This window comes from Morus notabilis, unplaced genomic scaffold (genome assembly GCF_000414095.1).
Source record: "Morus notabilis unplaced genomic scaffold, ASM41409v2 Scaffold1387, whole genome shotgun sequence".
Lineage (NCBI taxonomy): Eukaryota > Viridiplantae > Streptophyta > Magnoliopsida > Rosales > Moraceae > Morus > Morus notabilis.
In genome coordinates this window covers 117,705-133,622 of record NW_010360644.1, presented here as the reverse complement: position 1 = coordinate 133,622, position 15,918 = coordinate 117,705, and the positions used below count along the sequence as shown (strand labels likewise).

The window sequence follows — 15,918 nt, the reverse complement described above, 5'->3', positions numbered from 1 at the left end:
AAAAATCATAATTGTCGATAGTCTCAGTTTGCAGGCTCGGATACGCCACACATATTTCGGATCCACACACTCTACTATAAGCACGTCTTTATTTGATTTTGTTGTTCGAAACGCAAACTTTCTGTTTAAAGCTATTAAATACAGCTTTTCCTTCAAATCATTCTTACTTGTAAAGTACTGACCAACTTCTAAACTAGATCCGTCACTGAAGGTAGATCCATGAGATGATCCAAACTCAGTCTGGTCGATACAAACTAAAGGACCAACAACTTCTACTCCATTTAAAATGGCAAGTGGTTGTGGCTCTAGCTGTGGCTGACTCTGGTTGTGGCTCTAGCTGTGGCTGTGACTCTAGTTGTGGTTGCGACTATGGTGGAATATCATTACGAATCGAAAACTCATCTGTAGCTACAATACCCATAAAATCACGATCAAAAAAATTGTCATGCAAAGGATTTCTCCTAATTTTGACTCCATCAATATGTTCTTTTGGATTCATAAACTTCTCATCCATTATCACGTGTAGCGGTACCTCGTGGGCTATATCCCTGAAGAATAACAAATCATCATTGTCTTTTATTACAACGGGCAACGATTTCTATTTCAAATTTGGTACCCACGATAACTGCAAGGAATGTTTTTATCCATTAATTCCACATTTTCTACAAATCTTATCAACGAAGGTTTCGAGATTATCCTTCTCATCCATATATATGCCAATTAAATTACAGTCTGTATGTCACACCCAACAACTTTCATTCTCCCCCCATTTTCCTCCAATGTAAAAAAAAAAATCCTCCACTGAGCCATTATTTAGATTTAAAAACTACAAAAATTTAATCAAGATAATAATGTCATTAAACTAAACCAAATATCCCACGAACAGGCCAAGAACATACCATATAATAAGAACAGACCAAGAACAGACCATATAATAAGAACAAATCAAGAACAAACCTTATCAACGAAGGTTTCGAGATTATCCTTCTCATCCATATATACGCCAATTAAATTACAGTCTGTATGTCACACCCAACAACTTTCATTCTCCTCCCATTTTCCTCCAATGTCAAAAAAAAAATCCTCCACTAAGCCATTATTTAGATTTAAAAACTGCAAAAATTTAATCAAGATAATAATGTCATTAAACTAAACCAAATATCCCACGAACAGGCCAAGAACATACCATATAATAAGAACATACCAAGAACAGACCATATAATAAGAACAAATAAAGAACAAACCAAGACCCGACTGTGCAATAAGAACAGACAATAAGAACAGACTAAGAACCGACCGTACAATAAGAACAGACCAAGAACAGACCATGAACCGACTATGTAATAAGAACAGACCACGAACCGACCATGTAATGAGAACAAACCAAGAACATACCACGAACCGACCAAGTATAAGAACAGACCACGAACCGACCATGTTACAAGAACAGACCAAGAACATACCATGAACCGACCATGTTATAAGAACAGACTAAGAACAAACCAAGAACATACTAAGAACATACCAAGAACAAACCAAGAACAAACCACGAACCGACCAATTTTTTCTAAACCCAATAGATCTTCATCATATCAGACAATGTAAACTGGTCTTTTACCATGTAAAATTACTATTTTAATGGATTTTTAACATTTTTAACTATATTCTCATCTTAAAAACATATGAACAACAACGAAAAACACCATGAGAGATTAGCTCTTCTTCAAACTTCGTTTTGGACGAGAAAAAAATGCTGAATGGGCAAGATAATAATGTTAATGAGGTTGTGTGACGACGATGACTTGAGAAGAAGAGATAAGAAATGAAAGGCGACTGGGAGAAGAAAATGGCACAAAATGGAAAAGGAGGAGAAAGAAACCCCTAAAAGCATAATTGATTATGTGAAAGTTAGCCTATTTACCCAATTTATTTTTTTATAATTTTTACTTAAAAATACTTTTTATTTAGTCTATTTATCCAAACAGCCCTCGAACGACACTCTCACTGCCTAGCTACTATTACTAGCCAAAACTTGCAGGCACCAAAAAAGATAGTAATTTAAGAAAACTTTTGTCGTTTTGTCTCTTGTTTGTTTATTTCTCGTGTTTTGTACAGATACAAATTAATCCGTTTCAAATATAAAGAGTCATGTTGTAAGGAGTCATGTTGTAAGTTATCATTATTTGTGGACCCTTGAGAAAAGAAAGGGAGTTTGAAGGTTAGAACTGCGGTACAAATTTACAACCGGACAAAATCCATACAAACTCTATATGGAACAAGTTCGAAGGAAAAATTCATTAAAACTATATGGAACAAGTGAGAATACAAAATCCATCAATAAACTTCAGTTTTGGATACATTGCAACCTATAACTCCATACGACTTTGCAGCACAACGGGTTAAGACCACAGAAAGTGTTTGACCATTTGAAGGAAATGAGTTACAACACTATGGCTATTCTTCCTCACCCAACTCATCTCACCAAATTCCTTTCTACTTTCCCAACCCAAGTATCACGACTTTCACAGCCGATGAATCCAGGCATAAGACATCATACAAGTTCCTCAGCATTAGGGGGAAAAATGTGTGAGCTATTATTTTCCCTTAAACATATGTCAAGAAAATCGTTTACTTGATCAATTAATCTTTGGCTTCGGTCGTCTTGGCCTTAACACGAAATATAGGACACCCGAGACAACTAAAAAGGCAGGAATTGTAGACATGTCAAACACAAGGTGCACCTCCCTCTCTCTTGTGCAGTGAATCGGGTGGAGAACAGCTATAGTTGCATTTACTTGCTCAAAGAATCTGCAGGAGTTGCCAGAATGCACAAATAAGCCAACCTAGTAAGCGATGAGTTTTCCTTAAGTTATATTCTTCACCAGTTAAACACATGAAACAATCAAAACAAAAAGAGCCTTAGATGGCCAACCCTTTAGATGCGTCCTCTAGGGTATGTAGCAGCCTCATGGCATCCACATAACGCAATTCTCCCGTAACAGTTGAAATCTGAAAGCAATATCATATTATAAAATCTTTCAAATATAGGAGTTCCAGCAAATAAAATCATCAAAAGAACCTAAAGGCAGGATTGCAAGCATGGAAATGGAAAGAGACAAGTTCACTCACTCTTCTCCATTGGCTAACGACATAATTATACTTGTTAATGAGCTCACGCTCCTGGGACTGGAAGAGTTTAAAGGTTTTTTCAGCTGAATTTGTTAAGTCTCTAACACCAGATTTTTTTTTTTTTTTTTGGATTAAAATAGCAGGGGAAAAAAAGATATAAAGATATGCATAAATGCATGTGCGGAGTCAAAACAAAAAAAAAAAAACCAAAAAAAAAAAGAAAGAGGAATTTGCCAACTTCACAAGTCTAGTGCATCCGAATATGAAAAACAAGTTGAAAGTATTTCCAACTAGGACGCACATAATTATGTGGCATGCAGTTCTAGCAACAATGAGAACAGTACACTGCTTGCTTGAGCACGAATAATTGCTTATTGGATTGCAAGAAAGCTGCTCTGCCGATGAGAGATTTCATCGGTTGACTGCACAAAAAAAAAAAAAATACATATATATATATATATACTAGTAAGAGCAAGGATACTGGTACGCTCTGTGACTAGATGATGAATAGCTGAGTTGACCACTTGTATTGACTCTTCAAGAGTTGTGATGATGTAACTACGAGCAATTGCATCAGACTGGAACTGCGAAATGCGCCAGCCCTGGCTAGTGATTGAGTGAGGATTGCTTCCAACTGACCAGATCCAGTCCTGTCATGTTGTAGATGATATAACCCATTTATTTTACTTTTTCCGGACAAATTCACCCAAAAAAAAAAAAAAGGAAGAAGAAGAAAAGAAAAAGCTTATCCGAAAATGAATAACAATAGGTAAACCATATTCTAGGTTACTTGCCTCCATAGCAGCATCATGGGCTTGACTGTAAACAAGATGCAGGGGTAGGAGACCAGCCATATGTTCCGACGTAGCTGCTAATGCAGCTTTTATGGGTTTCCTAAGCAGGGGAACCCCAAAAATAAAACAAAACAAAACAAATAAAAAAAAACAAAAAATAAAATCAAAATCAGAAATGATGTTCTCATGTGCCTAGCACGATAAAGCAAGTAGGTTTGTATTTGCATAGATAGTTCAACAAAAACAGAAACAATCCAGAATAATATACATAAAATAAGTTGTTGAAAACTGGTCTAGCATAAAGAAATCAGTGGGTTTGTAGAAACCGAATAGAGAGAGAAAAAGCTGACCTTAGGTCCCGTAAAATTGACTGCCCGTTGCACTGTAGGTGGCTTTCCCAGGATGAGGCTTCTGACTGGACAACAATAACCATGTCCGAAAGTGCCTTTGCCCGATGATGTTTGTCAACAAACAATGGCTCGCCGTAGATGAACCAAAAGATTGGAACTTCTAGTGTGGACCTGCTATGAGCATGTCTCCCTGCATGGTTAGTGAAAATAAGTTTTATGTCAATTCAAAAAGCATCATCGCAGTATATTCTGAAATGAGAGGATGAGAAGCATATAAAGCATATAATAAATCCAAGTAGACAGATTTTTAAGACGATGAAAAGGGTATGGAACACTAATTAAGGGCAATGCAAACACTTGGAACCAAAATTACTTGTACGCAGAACTTCAAACATCTTACATCACCAATTACTAACATAAATACTAGCAAGTTGTAACCATTGCACTACCCAACACAAAACTCCATGGGTACCAAAATCCAATGAATAGCCTTACGTTTACATGTATGAAAACGTAATGCAAATATAGGGTGAACGACTCTAGTCACAAATAATAAAAAATGAAAAGAACATTTTTAGTTCAGTAATAATTACTAGAAACCTATACACAAAGTTCTCTTCATGTTCGTCTGCCAAATAAAAGAAATTCCATGCAAGAATAAATGAGAAAATTCCCACCTTTAAGAGAGCCGTGATCATTCAGCCTCTGCAGTTGATACTGAAGAATGGAGGAATCAAGATAAGTGTGAATATTTTTCCTATAAGTTCCATTAACAAGCAATAGTGGGACAGCTGCTGCTCGCCGTGCCACAGAAAATGCCATTGCCAAAGCAGGATCCTCCGAAAGAGGTAGCCTAAAACCGCTCTCAGGTTAATACAACATTTAATATTATGCAATTTTAGTTAATAAGAACACCCCACAATCCAAAAAATAAAAAAACAAAAAGAGGTGGGGGTGTGTGGAAGAAAACAGAGAGAGATAAACCACAATCTTGGAAGCATACACGTTGGGATTGAAAGAAAATTTCTGCGAAGGTAATAACAAAGAGGAGAGCCCATTCTTTAAAGCATCGAGGTCTACAGGTAATTGATCAACACGTCTAAATTTCTGCACGAATGCAATAATGTGATGAGCATAACCCTGTGGTGTTGAAGCTTCTCTAACAGTCTAACAAACATAAGGTACCTCCTGTGTGATAAAAAACAACTGAAAAGCTATCTTTTCGTAATAATGAAACGCCCCTTCAGAAATGGAGGGTGATATGACGTGTCTCATAGATCCCCACAATGTTGCACCTAAATGTGCAAGAAAAGTATCTCGAGCTACTGTATAATTTTGGTGTTCCTGTATGACAAATAATTACCACAGAAAAAAAAAAAAAAAAACACCTCAAATGTCAAGTTAAAAGCATGTTCCTTGTTTGAATGGAAAAATAACCAATAATTCGCAGTCTCCCACAACTGATTAGAAGGCACCAATCACGTACCTCGTGACTCTCAGTGAACAAGTTCCATTTCTCCATTCGCTTTAATGCCTCTATGGCTTTTCTCTTATGGGTTTCATCATATTCTTCACCTTCAAAAGACTGGAGCTCGTTTTTCAAATCCTGCATTCGCTCATCAAGTTCTAAAACCAAAGAATATCAGAAGGGTTGTCTTAAGTTTATGATCTCAAGGAAGTAACAATCACAAACAATACAACCAGCAAGCAACAGACCAAAAGAGAGAAGTGGCATTTATTGCTTCCCACAGAAAAATCGGCAGCTCTAAGTGAGAAAAAGATCTCTCACGTTACTTATAGAAAAGAAAAAAGAAAAAAATGAAGAATAAGAAGAAGAAGAAGAAGGAATACCTTCACAAAGGGCAAGCTTAACTCTCCTTCCTTTGCAATGTTTGAAAGCAAAAAGTTCGTATATATCAATCTCTGCTAGAAGAATATCAATCGCTTGATGATCTTTCTGCAAAAGTCACAACCAACATCAATTAAAACATAAAGTGATTAAAATTGACCTCCAAAACAGTATCCTATAAGTTTAAACGTGATTTTACTTATTATAGGAAGGAAAAAACCCATCATAATTTTATCAAATGTGAATAGTTGATAACAATGCATGAATAAAAATGGAATGTTAAACTAATTTTATTTTCACCAGAACCACTTACATCCCCAAAAACAGCAAACTTTTCCTGAATGGCATCTTGCAAGCGATTTTCTGCTTCATCTTCTGAAATTTCTGCAAACAATAAACTATGGTCAGAAACATTTGAAAATTATACAAGAACTCAACAAATTTACGTACAAGATACAAAATTAATTTATATAAGACAACATAAGTCTTCCACGATTCTAATCAATTGAAAGAAGGGACCATCTTATAACTGAGGTAAGGACACCACAGTTCACTAGAAAAAGTTATCCAAATGTAAAAGGTTGCAACTTAAAGTGAGACAGTAAAGAAAAGGATCTTTCTCGTGAAGACAAGTTGCGATCAGCCAATACTTGAAACTATTTTTGGAGCCCATGCGTGAAAAACTGCTCCAATTTGAACAGTAACTAAAAGATAGATAAGAGGAGGAGGGCACAATAGTACCTGAAACTGCACCAATTGTTTTTTCTACATTTGGTAAGCTCAATTCTGTTCGCACACCTTCTCCTCCAACAGCTGGTCCCCACGAAAAAGGGCCCGCACTCAAATCAATAAAAGCCCATCTGATACAAAGTGTTAGTATAGTAAATGAGTTGCAAACTCCAGCATTTTTTTTTTTTCAAGTTGTGCATTAATAAAGAGAGTATACTTTTACCTGTCCTTTCCGATCCACATATCTGTGAGACACTCTGCGTGGACACCACTAAAATCTCCAGATCTTAATTCCTTTTCAAAGAGAAGCTTCATATCTTCGCTCTTTCCTTTCAATATCTTGGATATAGAAAAGAGGGGGAAAAATCAAATAAATTTCAAGAAAAATATTGATTCTCTGAGGTTCACCTTAATATTTCAAGAAAAATCTAAATGCGGTAAACAGGTAAAGAGAGGGGGGAAAGACTATATACCCGTAAAACTTTGCTCTGAATGATATCAGCAGTTTCCTTCCCTCGAGTCGACTTTTCAATGTTGTTTAGTGCATCCAGGCACATATTGTACCATTCTACCTGGAAATAATAATTGAATTACACAAACTTTTAGATTATGTTAGCTAATCGATAAATTTCAGATTTTCAAGAACTTGGCAAAAGTAAGAGATACTGACTGTATTGCTATCTTCAGCTATTCTCAAGGCAAACTCTACCCCAGGATGCTTTTCATACAAAGGCCTCTTAATCTTTTCAAAAGCTGTAAGCATTTTACATTTGGAATCCTTAGAATTAGTAGATGATATACAAATACATCTCCAGAGGAAACCGAAATGCAATAAAGAATTTTAAATATTCATGAAGAAAATAAAAAGAACTCAGAACAAAAAATTTCAGCGCCAAATTTAAAAAAAAAAAAAAAAAAAAAAAATCATACCAAGGACTGTTTCCGGGGTGCTTCTTGACTGACGAATCGTGCTTTGCAAATTTTTGTTCTATAAAAGATAAGCGTTATTGTTTAAAAATCAAAGCAAGCAAAAACTATCTTGCTAAAGGTAATATGCTTAGAGCCCATTAATAAAGACAAAGTAAATAACAGATGATTAAGACAAAGTAAATAACAGATATTTATCATCTAAAGAAGCACAAGTTTTATGAGAATAGCAAAAAGACCAAGAAACAAATTAACATACCTTATTGAGATATTTTATTTCTGAATCTGATAAACCTCTTCTGTAAAATATTGAGAAATAGTTAGTAAAAAGGCAAATGCATGACAACATGGACATTTGCGTATCCACATAACAAGAGAAAAAGGGAATGAAACAGCAGTTAAAAAAATGAAAACTTAGACAGGAAATACTTGAGTGTTGTCAAAATCTAACAAATAATGCCAGCATTTTAAAGCTGTTGTATCTCTAAACATGTGAATCATCACGGTCAGCATAAGAATGCAAAGTGAAGTGTGCCTCGCGAATTAACTGGTGTAAGAGGTGGTATTAAAGCCAAAAACTGAACTTGGCGCAGGGGTTTCAAGGTTTTTCTTGTTCCAGGAAAAGTACATTAAGTGATACTAAAGTACGAACCGGTATCCATATTTTGTCCTTTTTGCATCACGCTTCGGATTCAGAATGAAAATGTTGTATGCATTTTCAAGCCGAAGATATTCAACAAGGTTACTGACGAGATCATCCATAAGTTCCACATCTACTTGCAAAACAGCGTCACCATTTTCCCTGGAAAGGAATGAGAAGAATAAATAGTCATTTGTGATATGAATATGCAAAGAAGACAAAGTCCAATTGTATGTTAAGACCGTAATATCTGTCGAGTCTAACTAGTAGTATTTTGTGTATTTAATGAGCCTTCATTGACAAGGCATGCAGACTCTAATATAAGTGAGATTTGAGGCACTGCTTGGTTAAGAGTTAACAATTATAAATTCCTTTTTTATGATTCAAGTTATAAATCTATCATGTATGCAAAATTTGCAAACCATCTGTGCAAATAACCAATGAACATTTACTTGACTTGACCAACCAGCATTCAAAAACATTTTAGAACCTGACAACCCACTTCAGCTAAATATAATTATAATTCAGCTCATTCCAATTCAAATTAGCGATTTGTTTCATGTCACCGGAATTTCAAGGCCACTCTAATGATTGACCTGTATCACATTAGTGATTCATTCATTTCACCAGAATTTGAGATACTTCAACTAAAGAACTGGATGCTATAAGTCATAGGTGAGATAAATGAGCTAGAAAACGGGGAAAAGAAAAACTCCAACGTAATTTGATATTGTACAGCTAAGCTAAACTACCAAATATAAGAGGATTTAACATTATAACCAGTTTACCTGTTACCGGACACGTCATCATCGCGGGCTACAACATTCAAGGCACGCTCAAATATCGACGTAACCTTTTCTCCCATTAATATTGCATGAACAGAAAAGCTGCAGAGGCGTAATCAACCATCATAATTATATTACTAGAATGATGATAATTTTAACAACTTTCTTACTTAAACAAGTACAGAGTCCAACTAATCAATGTAGTTATAGATAATTAATGAAAAAGAAGAAAGAAGCATTACTTGTAATTTATGTGACTGACGATCGGAAGGTGGTGGTGGCGTTGGTCTTTGTCGGAGCTAATCTTGTAGAATGAGTCAAAGCCTTCTCTGTTTTGCGGGACTCGAGCGTGTTCGAATATATGATCGATTTTCGTGAACCATCGCTCGAGTTCTTTGGATTCAAGCTTAAATTCTTTGACAAATGAGAAGCGAGGGGAAACTTAAGGCCCGAGAATAATATGAAATAGAAAGAAAACGCAGGAAAGAAAACAGAAAAGGGGAGACAGATACCTAGGTTTCCTTTGCCTTCGAAGCCAATGAAAATGAAATTGACAGGGATGGGAAGGTACATGGAATCAACTTCCAGAAGGTTTAGATAATTTGCAATATTACCTGAACCATTAATTATATGTATATGTATGTATTATAGAAAGAAGAATGTTTTGTTAAAGCCCTGCCCATAATTATAATTATAATTATAGGAGAAGTTGAAAAAACGCAAAATTGAAAAAGAAATGAAATCTGGAGAACTATTTTGATAGATAACTAGCATTACTAGTACCTACCTGCCTTGGTGTAATTGAGAAGACTCGTTTTGGCAGGCGTGGAAGATTGCAAGTCATCAAAATCTGCAAGTTGAAATAAAAACAACAAACAAAACACACGAAACGAAACTAATTAGTTAATTAAAAGATGAAATTAAGTAAGTAAAAGCAAAGCAATGAAATTTAAGCAAAGAAATGAATCGTTAATGAGTACCGGTGCGAATAACGGACTCGGTCCAGAAACGACTCTTGTCTTTGAGGTTAAACAATGAAAATACAGACGACGACGACGATTTTGGTGTACCAGCCGGAGATCCATCCAAAGACCTTGGCTGTGACTGTTAATTAATCATATGGAATGAATGAATATAACAGTACAGTACATAATTAAGATTAAATATTAATAGTTAATACAATATAATCTCTGCATCTCTCTTAATTAGCGAATAATAAACAGTTAATTAGCGAAGAAGAAGAAGAAACAGGAGGAAAGAGCTACTGAGTGAGTACTAACCAGGAGAAGAGAAAACAAACAGAGGAATGATAATAATCTCTCTCTTCTGCTCCAATTCCAATCCATTCCGATTCCCGATTTCCGATTTCCGACTCTTTCTACTCGTCGGAGGAGGAGGAGGAGACTGGGGACGGGAGCAGCGGAACTCGAATTTTCTCTTTTCCTCCTTCCTGTCCGGTTTGATCTTACTGTGGACTATGTCGAGGGTTGATTTTGTAAATTTTCGTTATTTGTCTTTTTGGCTTTTCACTCCTTGTTTATATATTTTTAAATTTATAATTTTAATTTATTACAGTATTTTTTTAAAAATATTAAATTTTAAATATTAAAATTAAGAATTATTACTTAAATGCATAAATCAAACGGGTTTTAAATGTTTTCATTTCTCTAAAGAAAAAAAAAAGGAAAAAAAAAAACATGTTTTTACTATTTTTTTCCTATTTCTTTTCTTCCGCATAAAAAAATAATTAGTAATGTTCAAAATATCAAGAGATTTTTCAAATAGGCCTAAAAAAATTGAATTCTCAAAAAATTTTATTTCCAACCGTCAAATATATATTAATAATATTTATTCTACATATTTTATTAATTTAATGTGGTAGTAAACAAATTAAACGATTAAATTAACCCTATCAATAGAGAAGCTCGAAAAAAAAAAAAGATCTAATGAATATATTAGAAAGCACCAACTCAATTTTAGGGATGTGGGCACTTTTAATCAAGCCCTATTGGCTAAACAGTGTTTCCTAGGTCTTTCCATACCAAAATTTTAAAGGCAAAGTATTTCCTACACTCGTCTTTCCTAGAAGCTATTATTTTGGCCACAATGTGTCGTATGCTTGGAGAAGTCTGTTGTGGGGTCATGAGCCATTACATCTTGGGGTAAGGAGGCGAGTGCTTAGACTCTCGCGTTTCGTGACCTTTGGTTACCTCGGCCTTACTCCTTTCAACAGGTAACTCCAATCACTGAAGATAATAGTAGCTATTGGAAGGTTGATATAATTACAAATAATCCATGGGATTTTGAAAAGATTACAAATAATCGGTGGATCTATAATGATCTTTGGTGCCGGCATTTTGAAGAGAAAGGGAAGAGGTTTACTCTGTTCGACTGGTTATAGAACAGCTTTGGCGGCCCGGTGTGAACTGTGATGAAAGCACTTCAGGGACTTCGGTGGATAGCAGATGGTGGAAAACACTACGGGATTCACAGTATTTTTTCTCACAAAAATTTAAATTCAACTATTTTTGTTATAATTTTTTTCTCCGACATAAAAGAGTTTGAGTTGTGAAAAGAAACACACCTTAAAGTTTTTATTTGGAAAGATTTCAATTGTATTATGCCTTGTTCTGTTAATCTAATCACAAGATGGGTGGAGTGTGAAATGTATTGCAAAAGATGTGGTGAATGTTAGGACTCCCTTTGTTCTAGACAAAAATAAACGTTTGAGCTAAGAGAATCAATAGGAATTCGGAAGAAATAACTAGAATGACTTGGTTCCTTTGATTGAATGATGATCAAAATACGTACAGGGAAAGCAAAATACAAAACTGGAAATTAAAGATGGAGGTGAATTCGAGGACCCCTCCTAACCTCCACAGACTTAAGTCTTCTCTTAATTCTCGATGCCATCCATTCTCTAGCCGTAGGCTATTTATTTCTCAATCCTCTAACTAACTCCCCTTCCCTCTATCTGACCCTTGCACACCTCCCCATAACCCATAACCGTATTCTAACGACGCCCCTTACCCTTGCCTTGATCCAGTGTTAACCAATTTCCCCTCCTGCCCCTGCTCCTTCTTACTCCTTCTCACATACACAAACCTGAGGGCTAGAGTGCTAACATTACCCCCCTCCCAAGCCCGACCTTGTCCCCAAGGTCGAAGTCTGGAAATTGTTCAGCAATGGTCACCAGTGGCTCCCAGGTAGCATCCTCCTGCGGTAACCCCTTCCACTGCACCAATACCTCTTGTACTTGGCGCCCCCTATAGCCACAGACCGAGAGTCCAAAATTGAAACCGGCTAAACCAGGAGCTCCAACTCATCAGTCAATTGTTCCGGCAAGGCCAAACCGATGTACTGTTGTCCCTTAAAGGCTTTAAGCTGAGATACGTGGAAGACCGGGTGGATTTTAGAGCTCTCCCGCAATTTGAGGTGGTAAGCAACTGGCCCAACCTTAGCCAGAATGGTAAAAGGTCCATAAAAGCGAGGACTAAGTTTTTCATTGACTTTGCATGCCAGTGACCTCATGAAATAGGGCCACAACTTTAGTAAAACCAGGTCAACAGGGGCGAAGTTGACCTCCCTGCGGTGCTGATCAGCAAAATGCTTCATGCGCTGCTGTGCTAAGAGCAAATGATCCTTAAGGGTGTCTAACATGAGATTGCGCTGCTGGAGCTGGACATCGACCTCATTAACGGCTGTTGAACCTTCGGGAAAATGATACAGGGGGGAGGATCACGACCATACACTACTTGGAAAGGAGTTTGGTTGAAGCATTATATGTAGTATTAAACCAATACTCTGCCCAAGGTAAAAACGACAGCTATTGCCGCGGCTTGTCGCAGGCGAAGCATCAGACATACGTTTCCAAACACCGATTTGTAACTTTCGTTTAGCCGTCCAATTGGGGATGATAAGCCGTGCTTGGGTGCAGCCTTGTGTCGCGGTCACTGACAATGGAGCAGGGAAATCCATGTAATCGGACGATCTCACGAACAAACAAGGCAGCCACCTGGACGGCTGTATATGGGTGCGCCAAGCGACAAAAATGTGCATACTTGGATAGGCGATCGACGACGACTAAAATAGTATCCATCCCTCATTACTTTGGAAGGCCACCGATAAAATCCATAAAGACATCCTCCTAAATCTGAGCTGGAATAGGCAGTGGTTGTAATAACCCTGCTGGCGACAAAGCTTCAGTTTTCGAGTGTTGGCACGTCTCACACTTGTCCACATAATCCTTTATGGCCTTTTTCATTCCTTTCCAAAAGAAAACGGCTGCTATCTGTTTGTATGTCCGCAGGAAACCTGAGTGCCCCCCAACCACCGAGTCATGGAAGTCATGCAGCACCCGTGTGATCCAAGCCGATGATGGGGGCAGGACCACGCGGTCCTGAAAATAGAGCAGCCCTTGGCGAAAGCCAAAGCCCTCCCGCAGGGGCTGGTCTTGCTGCACAGCAGAAATAAGCATGGCACAGTCCGGATCTGTTTGTTGGTCTTTTTTAAGGCCCTCAATGTCAAAATGATGGGGAATAGATAAGGCTGCGAGGGAGATATTTGATGCAATTCCACACCGAGACAAGGCATCTACGGCCTTGTTTGCTGCACCCCGTTTATATTGAACTTCAAACTAATACAAATTTGCGGAGAAAAGGGCGAAATACCATGTTCATTAGTGATTGAAATGTGGCCGGCACATTGGTGAGGCCAAAGGGCATAACGAGGAACTCGTAATGCCCCTCGTGAGTGCAGAACGCCATTTTTTCCACGTCGCCTTCCCGCACCCGTATCTGATGGTAACCTGCCTTCAAATCCAATTTGTAAAAAACTGAAGCTCCATGTAGCTCATCCAGTAGCTCGTCGATGATCAGAATCAGGAATTTATCCGGAATCGTGAGCTGATTTAAGGCTCGGTAGTCATCACAAAATCTCCAACTACCATTTTTTTTCTTAACCAAAAGTACCAGGCTGGCGAAAGGACTACTGCTAGGCCTGATGATGCCTGAAACCAGCATGTCCGACACTAATTTTTCTATTTCCCCTTTTTGTATCTGCGGGTACCTGTAGGGCTGAATGTTGGGAGGAGTCGCCCCCTCTCGCAGGATTATCCAGTGATCCTTCGCCCGATACGGTGGCAGCCCTTTTGAGGTATCGAAGACGTGGTGAAAACGCCGGATAAGTCCATCAAATTCTAGAGGCAAGTTGTGCATTTTTACGTCAAGCCCTTATGCCCCTACAGTGTTTAATTCCAGGAGCACCCCACCTCCCGTGCTTGATAAAAGCGAGTTAAGGAACGGAAACTTACCGGTGAATAGTTGAGGGATGGATCCCCGGTCCACTGTACCCAACTTCCTTCCTGTTGGAATTTCATGGTGAAATTCACCCAATCTGCCCAAACCTCACCCAGGGTACGTAGCCACGTAATTCCCAAAACTACTTCCGCACTGCCTAATTCAAACGGGAAGAAGTCCTCGATCACCTAGTGTCCTTGTACGTGAATCCGCACCCCACGGCACACCTCTTTTTGTTGAAAATTCATGTCGTTGCCCACCTGAATTTTGTGCCGCACGGATAAATCCGTTGGTAGGGCCAGAGTCCACACCAGCTCAGCCAAAATGAAACTGTGGGAGGCCCCACTGTCGACCAGCACGATAACTTCCCTGTCGCCGATGGTTCCTCACAATTTCATGGTCTTTACGGAGGCAAATCCCCGAAGGGAGTTAAGTGAAAGATCGACATTACCTTCCATGGTCTCCACCTGTACGGTTGCTGCTTCCGCCGATTCCTTCCACAGGTCTGTTGGTTGCCGAATCGAATCCGGCTGCGGAAGCGTGGTGGTGCGGGGAAGAGGCGGATCGTGTATAACAAAAATTTTCATAAAACTTTTGAGATACTCTATAGATTATATTAATTTATGCACGAATAAATTAATCTCATTAACTTATATATATCAAGAACTCAATCAGGAAAAATACCTGGAAGCCGACTCGGATGATAACTTGAGTTCTTTGACCACGAACAGTCCTTGCTCCAATCTTTGTGTTTAGAAAACCAATGTCTTCCACATCAATTCCTAGAATCCACGAAGACGTGTGTGTGGGCACACATGAGACAAAACGGGTTACAATAAACACTCGAATTTCCACAAACACCATCACATGCACGATGTGGAATTTTTGGAGAAAAATTTTTCCTTCCTTTCTCTCTTGAAAATTTCGGCCAGCCTTAACCCTTAGGGCTGAAAAATTGTTTCTAAAATTAGGGCAAAAAACCATTCCGAAAATTGTCTCAAAAATAGTATTTATAGAGTAGAAGTCAAACTTCTAGAAGGAATCCAATCTCTATCTCTAAGATAAAGCTTGTTAATTATCTCCTATTTGAATTTTTAAACTAAATCTCCTCTTTTCCTCTATCCTATATGGCCGGCCATTCTAGGGGATTCTCATCCATGTGTGGCGCCAATATCAGATAGGGAAGGAAGAGAAAATCATCATTTATCCTGTAGTCCAATTTTGACTCAAATTCAAATTCCAATTTAAGTCAAACTTAAATTAATTTGAATTCTAAATTGAACAACTTATCAAATAAGTTTAAATGGATAAATCTAAATGTGTTCAAATTCAAATATAAATAATAATTAATTCTCAATTAATTATTTTCAAGTGTTTAATTTTCGAATTTCGTAATTCTAAAATTCTCATTTTGCCCT

General features: G+C 37.7%; 1 protein-coding gene across 1 annotated transcript; it reads right to left on the bottom strand.

The window, feature by feature from the left end:
- Window positions 1-2,271: 2,271 nt before the first annotated feature.
- On the bottom strand, window positions 2,272-10,662 carry LOC21387451. The gene is made up of 25 exons (XM_024164819.1): window positions 10,484-10,662; window positions 10,184-10,307; window positions 9,991-10,053; window positions 9,716-9,817; window positions 9,446-9,617; window positions 9,207-9,305; window positions 8,431-8,580; window positions 8,038-8,077; window positions 7,782-7,839; window positions 7,522-7,604; window positions 7,325-7,423; window positions 7,075-7,190; window positions 6,864-6,982; window positions 6,436-6,506; window positions 6,125-6,230; window positions 5,760-5,899; window positions 5,459-5,617; window positions 5,277-5,380; window positions 4,951-5,126; window positions 4,274-4,463; window positions 3,924-4,023; window positions 3,611-3,779; window positions 3,130-3,212; window positions 2,933-3,009; window positions 2,272-2,808 (listed from the first exon to the last, which is right to left on the bottom strand). Exons 1-25 carry the CDS (start codon window positions 10,547-10,549, stop codon window positions 2,637-2,639), a joined length of 2,838 nt encoding a protein of 945 aa, XP_024020587.1. The 5' UTR covers window positions 10,550-10,662; the 3' UTR covers window positions 2,272-2,636.
- Between the last annotated feature and the right edge of the window lie 5,256 nt (window positions 10,663-15,918).